Source organism: Mangifera indica, chromosome 12 (assembly GCF_011075055.1).
Source record: "Mangifera indica cultivar Alphonso chromosome 12, CATAS_Mindica_2.1, whole genome shotgun sequence".
NCBI lineage: Eukaryota > Viridiplantae > Streptophyta > Magnoliopsida > Sapindales > Anacardiaceae > Mangifera > Mangifera indica.
In genome coordinates this window covers 1635747-1652457 of record NC_058148.1, presented here as the reverse complement: position 1 = coordinate 1652457, position 16711 = coordinate 1635747, and the positions used below count along the sequence as shown (strand labels likewise).

At 36.2% G+C, this 16711-nt stretch overlaps 3 protein-coding genes and 1 pseudogene across 3 annotated transcripts; 2 read left to right on the top strand and 2 right to left on the bottom strand.

Annotated features, from left to right (window-relative positions):
- Nucleotides 1-1080: 1080 nt before the first annotated feature.
- Nucleotides 1081-2193, top strand: LOC123230267. The gene is made up of 3 exons (XM_044656405.1): nt 1081-1300; nt 1386-1905; nt 1999-2193. The coding sequence occupies exons 1-2, from the start codon at nt 1171-1173 to the stop codon at nt 1889-1891; spliced, it is 636 nt and encodes a 211-aa protein (XP_044512340.1). The 5' UTR covers nt 1081-1170; the 3' UTR covers nt 1892-1905; nt 1999-2193.
- Nucleotides 2194-3135: 942 nt separating this feature from the next.
- On the bottom strand, nt 3136-5746 carry LOC123193585. Its single transcript, XM_044606624.1, has 6 exons — nt 5347-5746; nt 5111-5251; nt 4571-5026; nt 4133-4492; nt 3811-4044; nt 3136-3723 (listed from the first exon to the last, which is right to left on the bottom strand). The coding sequence occupies exons 1-6, from the start codon at nt 5650-5652 to the stop codon at nt 3325-3327; spliced, it is 1896 nt and encodes a 631-aa protein (XP_044462559.1). The 5' UTR covers nt 5653-5746; the 3' UTR covers nt 3136-3324.
- Nucleotides 5747-7060: 1314 nt separating this feature from the next.
- Nucleotides 7061-10141, top strand: LOC123193335 (uncharacterized protein At5g49945-like). Its single transcript, XM_044606236.1, has 3 exons — nt 7061-8238; nt 9308-9511; nt 9596-10141. The coding sequence occupies exons 1-3, from the start codon at nt 7195-7197 to the stop codon at nt 9824-9826; spliced, it is 1479 nt and encodes a 492-aa protein (XP_044462171.1). The 5' UTR covers nt 7061-7194; the 3' UTR covers nt 9827-10141.
- A 1382-nt stretch (nt 10142-11523) lies between these two features.
- Nucleotides 11524-16096, bottom strand: LOC123192533 (annotated as a pseudogene).
- Between the last annotated feature and the right edge of the window lie 615 nt (nt 16097-16711).

Here is a 16711-nt window from a genome sequence, read left to right as displayed (position 1 = left end):
CCTTTGAACGTAGAAGTTACAAATCCTTTTTTCGGTGTTCCAGATCCTTACAGGGATATAGAAAATGAAGGTATTGTATTACATTCAGTTCCACCACGAGATGGGAGAATCAAAGTAAATGATCAGTTCACATCTAAACAGGTGTTGATAGATACGATGTATAGGGATGCCTTAGAAAAAGGCTATCAGATCAAGGTGACTAGTTCGAACAAAAAAAGATGGGATATCAAATGTGCACATGCTCAATGTAAATGGAAGGCAAGGGGAGTTAAATTGCATAACACAGATGTTTTTGTATTACGAAAGTTAGAAGCTCACACATGTCCTCGGGATGTGATAATGCCTCACCACAGACAAGCAGGTAAACGGACACTTGGAAAAATATTGCAATCTGTGTTTACTGCTTCTAATCGAATCTATAGGCCAAAAGACATTATAACGGATGTGGCAGATAGATACAAAATAGATATCTCCTATACTCAAGCTTGGCGTGCTAAGAATTGGGCGTTGAATGAGATTAGAGGTTCTCCTGAAGAGTCGTTCAGACAATTACCTGTATATTGTTACAATTTGGAACAAAAAAACCCTGGCACCATTACACACATTGACACTGATATGGATAATCGGTTTCGTTTTGTCTTTATGGCCTTAGGTTGCTCAATTAGAGCATTTCGAGAATATTGTCGTCCTGTTATTTGTATTGATGGATCCTTTTTAAAAGGACGTTATTGGGGTACACTGTTTGTTGTTGTGGGTAAAGATGGAAACAACCAAATTTATCCTTTGGCTTTTGGTGTAGGGGGAAAGGAAGAAACAATGACTTGGACCCCTTTTTTGAGAGCGTTACATGGGTGTATAGGTGATATTCCAGATTTGGCCATCATTTCAGATAGACATCATGCTATCATTCACTCCGTGCGAGAAGTATTCCCAAATGCACACCACGGTTGGTGTAACCACCATATAAAAGGTAATATGCGAAGCAAGTATAAACAGACAAAGCATATAGATGGGTTGTTTTGGCGAGCAGCGAAAGCTTATCGATTACCAGATTTTGAGGGTGCAATGCAAATGATTAATGAAGAAAATCCTTCAGCAGGTGCATATTTACAGGGTATAGACTATGGACGTTGGGCCCGTGCTTATTTCCCAGGTATTCGATATAATATAATGACAACAAATATTGCTGAGTCGTTTAATGCCTTAGCACGACACGCACGAAAATTACCGGTTATGATGCTACTTGAGTTTTTGCGTTCTACCATTCAGAAATGGTTTTACTCTCGGCGCACTATGTCAGGTTTGTTTATAGATTTTTTATTTTATCCTTTTTGGGTATGATGTTTGAATATACATTTATAATATATATTTTTATAATCATGCAGAGGCTTCTACTAATAAACTCACTCCGTGGGCTGAGGAGAAAATAGCAGGTCATATCCTAAAATCAGCTAACATGGTTGTCAAACCAATAAGTATGCACCGATATGAAGTCCACGGTGTGGCCCAATCGATCGCTATAGTGGATCTATGTGCGCAGGAGTGTAGCTGTAAGAAATTTCAATTGTCACATATTCCGTGTACACACGTTGTAGCCGTGGCTAGGTTTCAGAATCTTTCGGATTGTTATCAATGGGTTAGTAAATACTATTCAACCGAATATTGGCAAGCAGTATATCGAGAGAGTGTTGAACCACTAGGAGATCCTTCTGAATGGTTACGTCCGGAGAATCTTCCCGAGATCCAGCCACCTCTAATACAGAATCGTCGTTCAGGCCGACCGTCAGAACAAAGAAGGAGACCATCGCAGGGGGAGGAAGTACGTCAACCTGTTTGTAGTCGGTGTCGCGAGCGTGGGCATACTAGACTTACTTGTGCGAACCCTTTATAATTGCGTACATCCAGGTATCAAATTACTATATATTACATTTGCATTTCAGGTTTTTTGTTTTATTTTTTTGGGTCTATAATATTTTATTTTATATTATTTTGTTGCAGATGTTTAGGATGTGCAATTTGAGGAAACTGGGCACTACAGCGCAATTTGAGGATAATGGGAACTAAGGGAAATTATTTTTTCTGTTTGGATGTATCAATAGATTTGTTTTTATTTTGTATTGTTGTGTAATGATATTTTTTGCAACATTTACTTTGTTTGTATCCAAGGGAAGATATACTAGGTGTTTTTGAAAATCTTTTTTGAGTTTGATTTCTTTTGTTATAAGAGTTTGATGACTTTGTTATAGAATTCTATAGTTGGCACAATTTAATTATACTTGTCTTGGTTGTATTCAGCTGCATCTATTAGTATTTCCATTAGGATGTTCTTTGAACGTGGGCATTTAAGATATGGTAGTATTATGACGCATATTGGCATATAATTTTTTCCAATTTGGTCTTTGCCACTTAGTGCATCTATTAGTATTTCCATTTGTTTGACCCACCATAACTTATTCTCATTGTTTGGATGCCACATACCTGGAATATTTGTAGGATATTGTTCAAGCTAGGCCTTCCAGCTTTCCTATATCTTCCCAAGAATTATTCAGTATCCTTGATGATGCTAGTGAAAAGACATTCCTATCTGGGATACAACATTTACTTTGTAAGAATATATAGCACTGTGGACTCCATTTAATTAAAAAAGTACAATCTACCTTTCAACATCCCATTTTAAAATTTTAAAATTATTAAGTGAATGGTTAAATTTTTAAAAAATTTTGACAGAATCTCCCTTATATTATTACCATTATCCAAATCTTCTTCCTCCTGTTAACATTTTATTCAAAAAAATACACTTTTAATCCAATCATTTCAACCAAAAAGCCACATTAAAATCAATCCAATCAATCTAACCAAACCAACAAAAAAGACACTTTAAAATCACTCAACTCAATCTAACCAATCCAACCAACAAATTCACTTCAATAGCAATCTAACAAATCCAACCAATCTAACCAAAAATGCACTTCAAAATCAATCCACACAATCCAACCAATCGAACCAAAATTGCACTTCAATATCAATCTAACCAATCCAACCAATCTAACAAAAAATACACTTCAAAATCAATACACACAATCCAACCAATCTAACCAAAAATCACTTCAAAATCAATCCACACAATCCATCCAATTCAACCGAAAATGCACTTCAATAGCACTTCAAAATCAATCCAACGTAACTCTTTCGCAAAGCATGAATAATATGAAACATCAATAAATTACTATCATGCTAAACAACATAACAGAATAATAAAAATATATGTACTATTTACACATACAATCAAAAAAATCTATAAATTTACATAACTAAGAAACAATATCAACAAGTGCATCCATGAGCAAAAATCTTAGCCGCGATCATCCTACGCAAAGTAATACTATCAGAGGATGTATAGTCAAATTTCCGACCGGTGGCTAAATACTCTATCATCAAAAGTGTGAATACGCCACAATCACCAGAGGCTTTGCCTTGTTGTGGAACATCAGTACATCGCATCAACGTGAATGGCTCCAAGTTAGGGTTATCACCCCTAACCTCCCAGTATCTAGTGGCATTAATGATAGCCGGAAGATGTTGATATCGTGCCATCATATTAATGAACTTATCCGTAGAAGATATGAAGCTAGTTGAAGAGTCGTATACGGTAAAAGTCCACGCTTTGAGATCAATTTCCCCACATGCCCAATGTTGACAATCATAATTGATAGGAATGTACACCTGCAAAAACAATAACAAAAATCTAGTAAATAACATAACATAATCTTAATTAAAATAAAATACTCTAAAATATAACATTTTAAATACTTTATCAACTTTCGCCCATGCAACGTATCTCATATCCCTTTCCTGTTGTATAAGCTGTGGACAGCTCCCTTCGATAGGATCTAATAATAGTCGAGGCCATTGAAAGTCGTCAACATCAGCCACTTCTCGATCTTGTAAAATACGTGGTAACCAACCATCCCAAAACGTGTCAACACATGTCCAATTGTCAGTGGGATATGAATGACGTAACATCACTAAGTAATTATCCATATGCTGAAAAAATGTCAAAAACATAAATTATAATTACTTTATTTTACAGAAATAAAATCGTATAAATATAAAAATATATTGAATTAAGCACCTCATCCGTTAACCAATTGTTTTCAGTGCAAATGTGGTCCCACCAGTCAAGCTTCTTACAAGGCCCATGCAAATAAGTCAAAGCAGTGTCGTTATTGTCAGCATTATCAAACCATTGGTCAAAATTAATATTTATTTGTTGGTTCCCTTCTCGTGGCCGGCGTGGTCTCATAGGATCAGTAAAAGGGCTGAGTAGTGCCCGCCCCTTCTTGATAATTCTTCCACGTAATGTCCTTCGGGTATTCGACCGAGGTTGAAGTGGTGTTTCCGTAGGTCTACACTCAGTAGCTACCTCATTATAATCAGGTGGACAAACATCATCATCCTGTGCTACCTCAAAAATGACCTCAGCTGACTCATCCTGTGTTATTATAAAAGATTATAATTATCATCATCTCATTTTAAATATAAAAAAAATCATTTAGGCATTTTTACTAACCTCATCTCCGGGGGTGGCATAAAACATACGTTGCATATCAGAAACTTTTGTTTCAATTGATGTTTGTCGCTCTTCAAAGTGTCTAAAACGTTCTTCCACTGTTTCCATGAATCCACGTAACATTTCCTCAATACGAACATATCCAGTAGAAGATGTGGATGCAGCATGTGTAACACCAAGGGATCTCCTTGTAGTTTGCCGAGGAGACATTGATGTTCGATGTGTGGATTGATGCTCTGACCTAGTAACTGGTGGTGGAGTCCATTCAGACCTTGCTGGACTATGTACAGATATACTTTGACGTGTAGGGTGAGAAGATTGGATTGCATCACTAGATTGAATAAGCATACGATCATCATCAGATTCTTCTGTGTACCCCATATAATCCATAACTTCTTTGAACCAATCAGATTGCTTTTCCTCAATAGATGGAATCAAGACAGGAGTGACAACATCCTAATAAATATTTTACTAAATGTATCAATTTTTTATATATAACAAATTAACTTAATTTTTAATATAAAAAATATATTAATATACCTGAGAAGTTTCGAATAGGCAGTTAACAAGATCCCACCCTGGTCTCTCAAGTGTCTTCCATCTCAACATACGAGGAATTCTATCTGTAGATTTGCAAGCTACGAAACCCCCTAAGTTATTGAGAGTTTCATATATCCATAGCTGCACCCAAATATAAGGATATTTATTTATAAAATAAATAACTTAAGCATCAAAACAGAAAAAATAATATAAATAATATTTAAAACGAATGATACCTGAAATGCAACTGTAAATCCCATTAATGCATAACATTGCACTGGAATTTTTGGATCGTATGCCCGATGATCATTCATAACTTCTTCATATCGTTTCTCTATTGCTCGGCTCATTGATTCTGCAGTCAACGTCCAAACCATAGTCCCCCACGGATATTTATTGAAACTATCCCAATCATCTACTAACTGTAATATAAGTTCTGATACTACTTTTCGATTATCTGCTCCTAATAATCCATAATGTATCAGATATAATGCAGCCATCTTGACAGCATCTTCATCATTGTTTCCCCACACCTTAGACATGAAACTTTTACTTAAATCCTTATAAGTCACCGATTTATCACTTCGAAAGTATTTATTTTTAAAATTCAATGAATCTGTAGTTATGTAATCAATCATATCTAATTTTTTACTAAACCTTAATCCAGTAATCATAGCAAACTCAATCGGACTAAATCTACAATCAATCCCATTTAACCGAAACCAAAATACTTCTCCCAACTCTTCCTTATTCACTTGTCGAAATAATACACTATGTAATAAAGTTGAACTATATCCATGGACTTCAAGATCCAAAAAATGCCCAAAACATGATTGTCTAAATAATATTTTCTGCTGTAAATTTAATTTTGCTCTTATATGTTGTACCGTATCCTTGTGACTTCGAATATTAATAGTAACTCTAAAATCATGCGCATTATTAAATCTTCTCTCACCAACTTGATTATTAATAGGAAATTTCTGAAAAAAACACGTCAAAAATGAAATGAAATGATATAAGTTTGATTCAATAAATTTAAATTTAAACAGGTGAATCGCAGTGCAGAACGTATTTTGCGCGATTTTGCGCGGTTTGCGCAGTTTGCGTTGCGCGGTCTGCGCGGCTTTGCGTTTGCGCGGTTTGCACGGTCTGCGCGGCTTTGCGTTTGCGCGGTTTGCGCGCTTTGCGCAGTTTGCGCGGTTTGCGCGGTTTGCGCGCTTTACGCGGTTTGCGCGATTCCGTCGTCTGCAACTTTCCGTCGCGTTCGTCTTCCGACGGCCATACTTCCAGCCATCTATTACCATTCCAAACGCAAATATATAAAAAAAATATACTAGGTTTTACTGTGCAAACCCTAGCCACCGTCTCAAGCATTATAACTACCCTTATATCCACCGTAAATCGACGCACATTCTCATAATCATTCAATCAATAACATAACATCCCAATATTAAGCAATATCCACAATAAATTATTTTCAACCGATCAATGGAGATTACATCAACCAAATAAATAAAATAAATATAAACTGTAGCTAACCTCGGAAGCCATTGTTGATATATTTTATCACTTCGAACAGATTTTGGCTATTTTTCCTCTAATATTCGCCGGTGACGGTGATTTTTGCTCTGTATTTTCAGATTGCTGCTTTCGGCCTCCTTTTTTCCGTTTTCGGCAAAGAAACTTTCAAAATATGTTTTACTAGGGTTTTTAACGTAAGGGTAAAACAGGTAAAAAAATATTGGTTTGCTTATTTTGGTAAAACATTTGTTAGCTGGCCTAAAAACGTATAAGCGGCAAATTTTTTGCCTATTTTAATTAATTACCCTTATAAAAGAGTATATCTTGTAAAATAAAATATGATAATTTCGGGAAAATATCTTCCCCCCCCCAAAAAATCCAAAATATTACACAATTGTCCACCTCCATTTGCGCAAATTCCCATCCCATCTTTGTTTCTTCCTCTTGTGTCGCTCTCCCTTTCATTTATTATCCCATCTTCCTCCTTTAACTTGAGCATGTCAGTGAGTCTCTCTATATGAGTAGACGGTGACTCACACGCGCTCTTAATCTTCTTCATCACAATGAAAATTCAGAATCTCCTCTTACTCCTTCTCTCCCATTTAATTCTCTCTCTCTCTTTCACTCCCCTCTTCGCCTCCGATTCGCACTTCGAGGGCTTCGACGCCGAAGACGACGTCGCAGAGGATGAGCCTCTCGACCTCGACTTACTTAGCCGAGTCACCGATCTCCCCTTGACTCAGTCCGAGTCCACCTCATCTCCACCCATCACCGCCACGACAACCAATCTCGATTCCCCAGTTCCCCAATCGGATTCGAATCCAAACCCTAACCCGATTCCTGCATCTTCGGATCCTCTATCAAAGTCCTCGGCTCCAACGACGTCGTTTGATTACTGGGACGAAGATGAGTTCGAAGGCTTACCCGTTCATGAACAGCCCCAGTTGGAAACCCCAACGGTTACTGAATCCGCTGCGAGTACGGATCAAACCCGAGACCCGAAAACAACTGAAGAAGCTAAGGACGTCGCCATTTCGAAGAAGAAGAATTCGTACAAAGTGGAGATCGTTTGTGTGACATTTTTGATCATGTTTATAATCAATTACTTTATGGGCAGACGGGAGAATGAAAATCTTGCTCTGGCGTGGGCGACGAAATTCGCCACAAAAGATTCTATTGTTGACAAGAATTTTAGTCTATTGGGTGTTGGAGAGGGAGACGACTCGCATTTGTTGTTGAAAGAAGGGCAAAATGTCTTTAAATTTTACGCCAGTGGGAGGAGGTACTGTTCAGGCTTGTTGGCAACGATGGAGTTGAAGAGCCGGCATGATTTGATATCGAGATTGTATAATTTAGCGGTGCCTTGTAAGGATGAGATTACTTTTGAGGTTTATATGAATGATGATACCATGGATCATGTGGTGTTTGCCATGGCGAGGAAGAAGGCAGCTAAAGCCATGCAGAAGGAGGTTGGGGACTTAAATAAGTTTGCAGGATTGTTAACAGCGCCACCAACACCGAAGAAATGGGTGGTGGAGGATTTGGGGGTTGTTTCAGAGAGTAAGGAGGTTGCTGGGGATTTGATCACCGAGGCAGTGCTTGATCAGGTTGGGATTTTTGTTATTCTTTTTTATTTGATGGATATTATGATAGAACCCTGTATATATATGGTTGAGATAAGTATGTTGCTTCGGATGGTAGTTGGTAGCTTTCGAGTATGGTAGATTGACCCTTTTTATTGGCTTTGTTTTTCTGATGATTTGGTGTGAGTATTTTTTATATGTGTATATATGTGCTCTACTTGTTGATCATATTGAGATATTTTAATCATTTTTTAGGATAATGTTGGTGCTTGTAATGGCTTGAAAGATTGTTTTACATAAATATGGAACTTTTTGAGTGTGGTAGTATCACCCTTTTGTTATTTGGTAGCTTTGGTTATTTGATAATTTGATGCGAGTACTTTTGGAATTTTTTGTATGTAGATGTTTTAGTTGTTGATTTATTTGAGGTGTTTGGCATCTAATTAGCTAGAAGAAAATGTGAGTGTCTGTGAAGATTAATGGGAATTCCTTTTTTTTTTTAAGTTTTCTTTTTGTAGCAGGTATACCAGGTCACCTTGTGTTAGCTTTTGGTTAACTATTTGTTGCTTTAATTTTGGGGGGTTAGATGATTTTCTTTTTCCTTTTTTGTTGATTATTTTGTTTAAGATCATGTCGTGTAGCTTTTTTGTGTTAATAATTCTTTTATCATGGATTTGTTTTGCAGTGGTGCTTGAATTTATTTTTATGCGAAATTATTGTTTCATGTCATCTGATGCATTGAAGGAGGCTCTTTGGTGTAGTTTACTTGCTTTTATTAAGGGGAGAGGCAAAGTTTTGGTGAAACAGTCTTTTACAGTCATAAAAGAAAATACTTCTCTTGTTTCGTCTTGCTTGACATTGTCTTTCTATTTTGTTGGGTTGATAGTTAAGTTCAATGTTCCAGACTCTGATTGGGCACAAAACGAACTTAATAGTATCTGTCTCTCAATGCCCTGAAGTCACTAGCATGTAACGCTGAGCCAAGTGGCAGCTTTCTTGAGACTGTCCTGTTCAGCCAATTATGGTCAAGCAAGCATATATTGAGAACAACTTTGTTCAAGAACCAATATAAACAGCTATTGTTATTTTGCAGGTTTTTGGCGACAAAGCTTTTGAGAAATATGGGAAGTGTTTTATTTCAATGCATTTTTCTGATCAACACCCTGGCTCACATAGGAAGATGCTGCTATTCAAATTTGCCCTTCCTGATGCCAACAACATGGCTGATATGAGCCGGTTGGTGGCCCTTGTACCCTATTACATTGATCTAATTGGACGATACAAGCTCAGCTCACAGGTATGTCAGTTTGCATTAAATTTGAGTTGACTTGTATGCCGTGTTAGTTGTAAACTTTAAAAGCTATGAAATATGTAATTGCAGGCTCGATCAAAAACAGAAGCAGCCAGACAGAAGGCTGCCCAAGAGGCATACAAAGAACTTCAAAACGCTAGGCAAGAAGCCTTACAGAAAAAGAAGGCAGAAAGGAGAAAGATGATGGAGCAGGTTGAGGCAAAGCTGAGTGCTGAGGCTATTCACAGGAAGGATGCGAAAGAACGTGCTCGTCAAATGAAGAAAGCAATGCCTAGAGTAAAGATGACACAAGCTCACTAGACAGTCTCTCCCCTGTCAGACGAAGATAACAAATCTAGGATAAAAGATATAACCAAAGCTCGCGTGGTGATTTCAAGTTCTGTTACACAGCGTTTTGGAGTCTGCCTTCTGGTTTATCTCTTGATTTCCCTCTGATGTTGTAGTTGGCTACCCGGCCTTACATCGGATTTTGGCCTTTTTGTATCCTATGACTGTGAACTTCGGCTCCATTTGTACCAGCTATTCTCCAGCATAACCACATCCTTGTGGGTTTTGAGAAACACCAAAATTGCAATCTTTAAAAACCATTATAAAAATTTTTCTTGAATGGCTCCATTTACATCATCTTGGAGTATCTTTGAAGTCATTAGGGCTGGATTTAAGATAAGTTAAGCCCAAACTTGGGGTGACTTAAGCTCAATTTGATTTTTAAATGGCTACTTTGAGTTCAAATTTATTTATGTTGATCATTGGTGTCATTTGGGACCGCTAGTGGGAAGAATAGTATCACCCAAATGGTGTTGTTAGAACGGAATTTAAATTAAATTCAAGTCTATTTGTTCAATTTAAAAATTTAGTTTAAATTTGACTCAAATTGAGTCAAACACTTAGTCAGTCAAATTGGCATGGCATGAATTCAGTTTAGAAGTCGCTGTATTTTCAGTGGGGTGAACAGTTTGCTTTCTGAGAAGGACTTGATATGGTAATATACAGCTGTCTTGCCCCTCGGCGACCTCACAGGATTATTGTCTGTTGACAGGATTGAATTTATTGCGTATAGCAATGCAGAACATAAATCTTTGTTCATTACAATCATTTTTTCTACTGTTTTATTGCTTTAAAGGGAACCCTTGCTTGTCGGTGTTGATTTCTTATGGAAATTAGTTGGTCTTTAACACATTGAGCCTAGGGGGATAATTGAGCCAAACTAAGTTGAGTAAATGTTTGGCTCAAGCTTGGCTTGATTAACTCTAGAAAGAGATTGAGCTTGTCAAACTATTGAGATTTCAATTCGAGTTTAATCTCAAGACAAATTTGACTAACTCGAGTTTGACTTAAAAAATTATGTTTTAATTTTTTTATTTTCGAATTATTATATTTAAACTTTATAATTTATATATTTATCATTTATCATGTATATTTAAAGTAAAGAAATAAAATTTTAAATATGTAAATATAAAATTAAAAACTTTTAGAGGATCATTCATATATTATTTAAGTGAAGAATTTACTAGTTTACTAAGTTGACCATCTTCAAACACAAATTCAATTCACGAGTCAAGTGGAGGGCTCAAGTTACACGCCTAATTTTTCTACACATGTTTAGCACATGTTAAGATCATAGACATGTTAAAGACCGGAACCCAAGGGTGTAGAACGTTTTAAGAGCATATGTTTATCAAGCATCTCTTAAAAATTATATTATAACATAACGTCTGGAAGTTTAAGAACATATATAATATAGATATGAAGCACATGTCAAGGCTATACCTATGCCATGAATTTTCAAGAGCTTATTACAATGCACGTGCGAGGACTGTGACACAAGTTTTGTTGTTTTAATATCAAGCATACGATGATAAGGTTATAACTTGTGTTTGAAAACCTGGACCAAAACGGCTGGTTGAACCAGCTGATTGTCAATTTGATTTGGGTCAATTTTTAACTAGATAATAATAATTACGAGGATAAAATGTTTGATTAGGATTAAGATTGGATAATATTAATTGGGAAAATAATATTGATTATAAAAATAATATTAATTAGGCTTCTTGAACTTAACCATTTCTTCCTGAGTATAGTAGTCTGATGAGATCTTTGCCGATGAGTTGAGATCTTCAAAGTGGTTACTTGTTGAAACACCCTGCATTCTTTTTCGAAGCTGATAAGAGAAAATGAAAAAAGAAAACCTCATCAACAAAATAATGGTGACCTTAACCCTTTTATTAATCTTAAATGAATGCATGCAGAAACTGATTACCTCCTCAAGCTTCTTCTCTGCTTCACCAGTGAAATGTCCCCTTGCATCCAGAGTTACTCCCTGGAAAAAAAAAATAAAAAAAAACATATTCAGTTAAAGCAAAACCCACTGATTACCAGGTATATTATTTCTTAAAACATAAAAAAGGGTTGATGCAACCAGCTCGAAGAAATGAAAAAAGGGAAAGGAAGGCAGCTTTAACCTCGTCCACTTCTGGATCATCATACTGTGGAAGTATCTTCTTCTCTGAGCTAGGATCAGCATTGAACCTAAGTGCAGAAAACATTAACACAATTGAACCACCTCTGGAATATAGTTTATGGAATAATTAGAATATTACAGTAATTCCCATCTTACTTATCATCATAGATTCCTGTTTTCTTCTTTGCAGCCTTGTAAGCCTCATTTCATCGCTTCTGCTCTCCAATTTCAACATTTTCAAGCATATCCATTTCTGTACATCAGACCAAAATCTTCTGTTACACAAAAATCTCATGTTATCTACAGGCAACTAGACCTGCAATACAAATGCAGGACCAAAGTAGTTTTACCTTCATTAATGCCACCGCAAGAAAGTATATTCTGATCCTTAAGAGTTAAAACAACTGCACCACCTTCCATTACTTTATCAAGACCATGAAGAACTTTAATGCCTGCTAGATCGTCTGTTAACAAGATTTCCAAACATATGGACACCTTAACAAATTTTAGTTGATAGAAATATAAAATATAAAAAGGATATTGAGTAAGAATAAGTCATACGAGTATTTTGATGTTTTGCTTCGTCATCTTCACCCTCTCCTTGAACAATCTTGTCCTGTGAAATTTACACCATAGAATTGATTATAGCGTCAAATGATATAAGCATCTCTCTGAGACATGATGAAATGAATCACATATAAAACACAAACTAACCTGCTCCTCGAACATCTTGGAAAACTGCAAGGCTTTCTCCTTTTCAGAATTCTTTTTCTCCTCCAGCTTTCGACTCCTACTAACCCAAGATAAAATCTCAGAAGCACCTTCAGACATTTTTTTCACTCTTTCTTCTTTCATCCTGAGAAACAATAAAAATCTAAAGATAACCATTGTTCACATAATTTACAAATCATCATGAAGTAAAATTTCAATACATCATTGAAGATTAAGAATTGATAAATCATACAGAATATATAACACCGGCAAGAACTCAACAAAAAGCAGCAATTTGCTACTAAATTTATGCAAATACTACAACATTATCCATCATTTAACTTAACCAGAAATATTATCACCAAATTCAGGAGATTTTGGAAAGCCCTGAAGAAAAATAGAATCAAATTTGATACAGCAACAAACACAACTTCCAAATTCCGATCACTATTAGGAGGATAATTAAGAAACACAGAATAAACAAAATGTAAATTAAAATGGTCAATTTATCCTTCATATAAAAATTCCATATGCTGGAATCATGGGTCAACACTTTGCAACATCAGTCAATCTCTCTCTTTCAAGTAAAACACACACATACATAAAGATTGCACTCCAAGGCACTCTTCTTCAACGGTGGTCCAGACTTTGAGCAACTTTTAATGATCTAAATTTGGTCAGTCCAACCCCCCAGAAAAGGGTCTTACTGATTGGTAGAGCTAGGAAGTTAAGGGATCACGGATAAAGGAAAATAATGTTATCATTTGAAAGATTAAGCATTAACCTGGATTTTCATTATATAAAATAAACTCCAAAGAAAGAAACATTTGGATAATGGATTTTTTATAATATTCAGAATTTCAGACATCATATCTCAAAACAATCACAATCCTAATTCTCATAAAGTAGCTAGTAAATCTTAAACATCATAACTCCAATAACCATACTGATCTATCAACCAAAATATAAGAAATATTTTAATGGTCCTCTTAATAACAAAATAAAATTACTCAACAAAAGTTGTCAACTAGAATATGCAAACATACTAGTTGATAAAAAACGCATCCCTTCATAAACAAAAATTGTGAGGTTTGCCAGATTATTTTGTATATCTTCGGGATTTCCTTTTTTTTTTTTTTTTTAAATTTTGGAGTGCAGCTCTGCTTTAAATCTTTTTTTATTTCTTTCCTGTAGATTTTAGACTAGGGCTGGTTATTATATTATTTTGCAATGATTCAAGTAACTCTTCCAGGTTGGTCCCAGTTTTTGCAGACAACTGTTCAATATTTTGTAAATTTCACTTTCATTAATTACATGCCTTTCATTTCTCATAAAATAAATAAACAAATAAATAAAGCCTAGCAGAAACTGGGAATGACAAATTGACAACTTTTGTAGTAATAGGGGGCTCGTATCAATAGATCCACAAACTCATCGCTCATATTATCACACACGACCCTTCTACAAGCAAACCTATAGCAGACCTTATATTATGACCAAAAAAAAAAAGAATAAATAGAAAGTCAGTTACTTCAAAATGCGCTGCTCAAGCTCCAATGATGACGCATGTCCTTTACCTGATACATCCTCATCATCTGGTTCACCCTTGTCATCAAAAGAAACCTTTCCCTGCTTGTTAGCATCCATGATCCTATTTTCTTCATTATCCAATTTAAGATAAAGGCTACTATTCCTACCATAATGTTCCTCACGTGCCTTCTTGTTCATTCTCTCTCTTTCACTTGACTTTTCTTTATCTATATCCATCTCCCTTCCCTTATCTTTGCATTTTTCAGCCTTCTCTCTGTCCCTATCCTTCTCACTTTCCCTGTCCTTCTCTCTATCCTTATGTTTCTCCCTACCTTTCCCCCTTTCCTTCTCCTTGGCCCTTTCTCTCTCCTTTTCCCTGTCCCTGCTCTTCTCCTTTGCCCTTTCCTTCTCAATTTCCTTATCTCTCTCTGGTTCCTTTCCCTTATATTTATCCTTCCTATCCTTGTCCCTCTCTCTGTGCTTTTCTCTGTCTTTACTTCTCTCCTTGTCGCGGTCATCTCTCTCTTCCTTCCTTCTTTCCTTTCTGTCTTTTTCCAAATCTTTTCTGTCTTTACTTCTATGATCTCTGTCTTCACCTCGGCTACTACTCTTGTTCCTATTCTTGCTCCGATGCTCACTCATCTTTTCATTCCCATTTTGGTCTAAACTATCATCAAATGCTCCTTCCTCCCCATTTTCTTTCACTGGAGATCACACTGCAATCATATCGATCCATGTTCACAAGACAATTTAAGCTTTTCAACGAAATTCACACTACAACATAAGGAAAAAGCAATTCAACCATAGAGCACCATCGTAATTTAATCACACAAAAAAAAAGGCTGTAAAAGCAATTCAAAATAACAACAACAAAACACCATAATTCAAGCAGATCAATATAAAATTACAACCACAACAGAAATAAATAAATTTAAATACCCAAAAAGATAAATTCACAATCTTCAAGAGATATTATAACCGATCAGATCTAGTTCAAAATCCCCTCAGAAACCAAGTAGCTTTTAAAATTGGTAATACATCCACTTAAGGTTTTGAAAATAGGTTGGCTAAACTTGAAATCTCCCTCATTGAAATTGCATATGTAAACATTTTGATTTGCATTTGATTCTGCAGTACCAATGAAATCGAGAAAATTGCTAGAAACATGTTGTGAAATGTATGGCTAACCCAATAACTAAAGAACTCCTACCTTCCTTTCATACCTATAGGCTTTCCAACTCCCAAGATTCATCCCACTCCGTTGCCATGTCAAAACCAAAAATAAATAAAAAAATTGTCCGAAATTACAAACAGAAGAAAGAAAGCAGAAAACCCTAATAGAGAGAATAAAAATAACAAGTCTTGCTGTTTTGCACCTCATATTGCTAATTTGCTACTCAAAAGATTAAAAAGAAAGTAACACAACAACTGAAGTAAATCCTCTCTAATTTTCCTCTATTTAGTCCTTTTTCTTTATGCGATTTCAACAATCCGCCACTGCTGATATAGAGCTAAAGTGTAACAAGATTCTACAAGTCAATCCAAACTCCTTCGTGCCCCGACGAAAATATCGTTCTACCGCCGTGGAATTAGCTATCGAAATATTTTACACCACAAAAGCCAAACTAAAAAAAAAAAAACTGGAAAAACTGACAAAGAGAGACATTTGGACCTGCGAAACGAACCTTATAGTGAAACAGCAAGTACAGCAAAATATCCGCAACCGACAGAGCGGTTACGGCGGATAATTTTGCTTCACCGGAGGCTCGAAGCCTAACTGTGAGAGCTGAAAGAAAGAAGTAATGAGAATAAGAAGAATTTTTCAAGATTTTTGTTTCGTAAAGAGAGGAAGCTTATGCACCCCATCCTAAACGCCGTTGTTGCAGCGGAAGGTAGATCATGAACCGCCGGTTTCGGTTCGGAACCGCCGGTTCACGGTTCGAAAATATAAGGACCCTGAACCGAAACCGTAACAGGACGGTTTGGAACCGCCGGTTCCGGTTCATGGCCCCTGTTCGGAACCGACGGTTTCGGTTCGGAACCGATATTGAACCGTCAATTCTAATACATGATCTTGATTTAATTTTTAAATTATTAATTACAATAATTGAAATTTAAAAGAAAGGCTTGGACTTAATTTTTCAATTAAGCTTCCTACGTATCTTCTTGGGGTTTAGAAAAATCAAAGCCTGCGTAGTTCTCTTACCTTTGCATATCTAATAGCCGGCAGTACCCCCTTACCTTATCATTCACCTCCACTATCTTGAGTATTATTTCCCGTCGTCATCGAGCTATCCGTAGTTAAATCAAGCGATTCTTCATTGAAGTCCACTTTCATTTCTTGTTGTCGTAATTCGGCTCTTGTCCAATCGTCCATGCATACTTGAGCTTCAATAGATTCGAGAGCCAAACTTGATCGTCTCTCATCCATTATATTACCCCCTTGACTAAAAGCTTGTTCTACTGCAACAGTTGATACCGGT

Bases quoted from the DNA above. Each gene is read 5' to 3' on its own strand.
- LOC123230267 (XM_044656405.1), top strand. From the start codon at position 1,171: ATGACAACAAATATTGCTGAGTCGTTTAATGCCTTAGCACGACACGCA. The intron at 1,301-1,385 runs GTTTGTTTATAG...ATAATCATGCAG, and splicing joins CTCTCGGCGCACTATGTCAG to AGGCTTCTACTAATAAACTC.
- LOC123193585 (XM_044606624.1), bottom strand. From the start codon at position 5,652: ATGTCTAAGGTGTGGGGAAACAATGATGAAGATGCTGTCAAGATGGCT. The intron at 5,252-5,346 runs GTATCATTCGTT...ATTTGGGTGCAG, and splicing joins GATTTACAGTTGCATTTCAG to CTATGGATATATGAAACTCT. The intron at 4,493-4,570 runs GTTAGTAAAAAT...ATAATAACACAG, and splicing joins ATGCCACCCCCGGAGATGAG to GATGAGTCAGCTGAGGTCAT.
- LOC123193335 (XM_044606236.1), top strand. From the start codon at position 7,195: ATGAAAATTCAGAATCTCCTCTTACTCCTTCTCTCCCATTTAATTCTC. The intron at 8,239-9,307 runs GTTGGGATTTTT...GTTATTTTGCAG, and splicing joins CCGAGGCAGTGCTTGATCAG to GTTTTTGGCGACAAAGCTTT. The intron at 9,512-9,595 runs GTATGTCAGTTT...ATGTAATTGCAG, and splicing joins GATACAAGCTCAGCTCACAG to GCTCGATCAAAAACAGAAGC.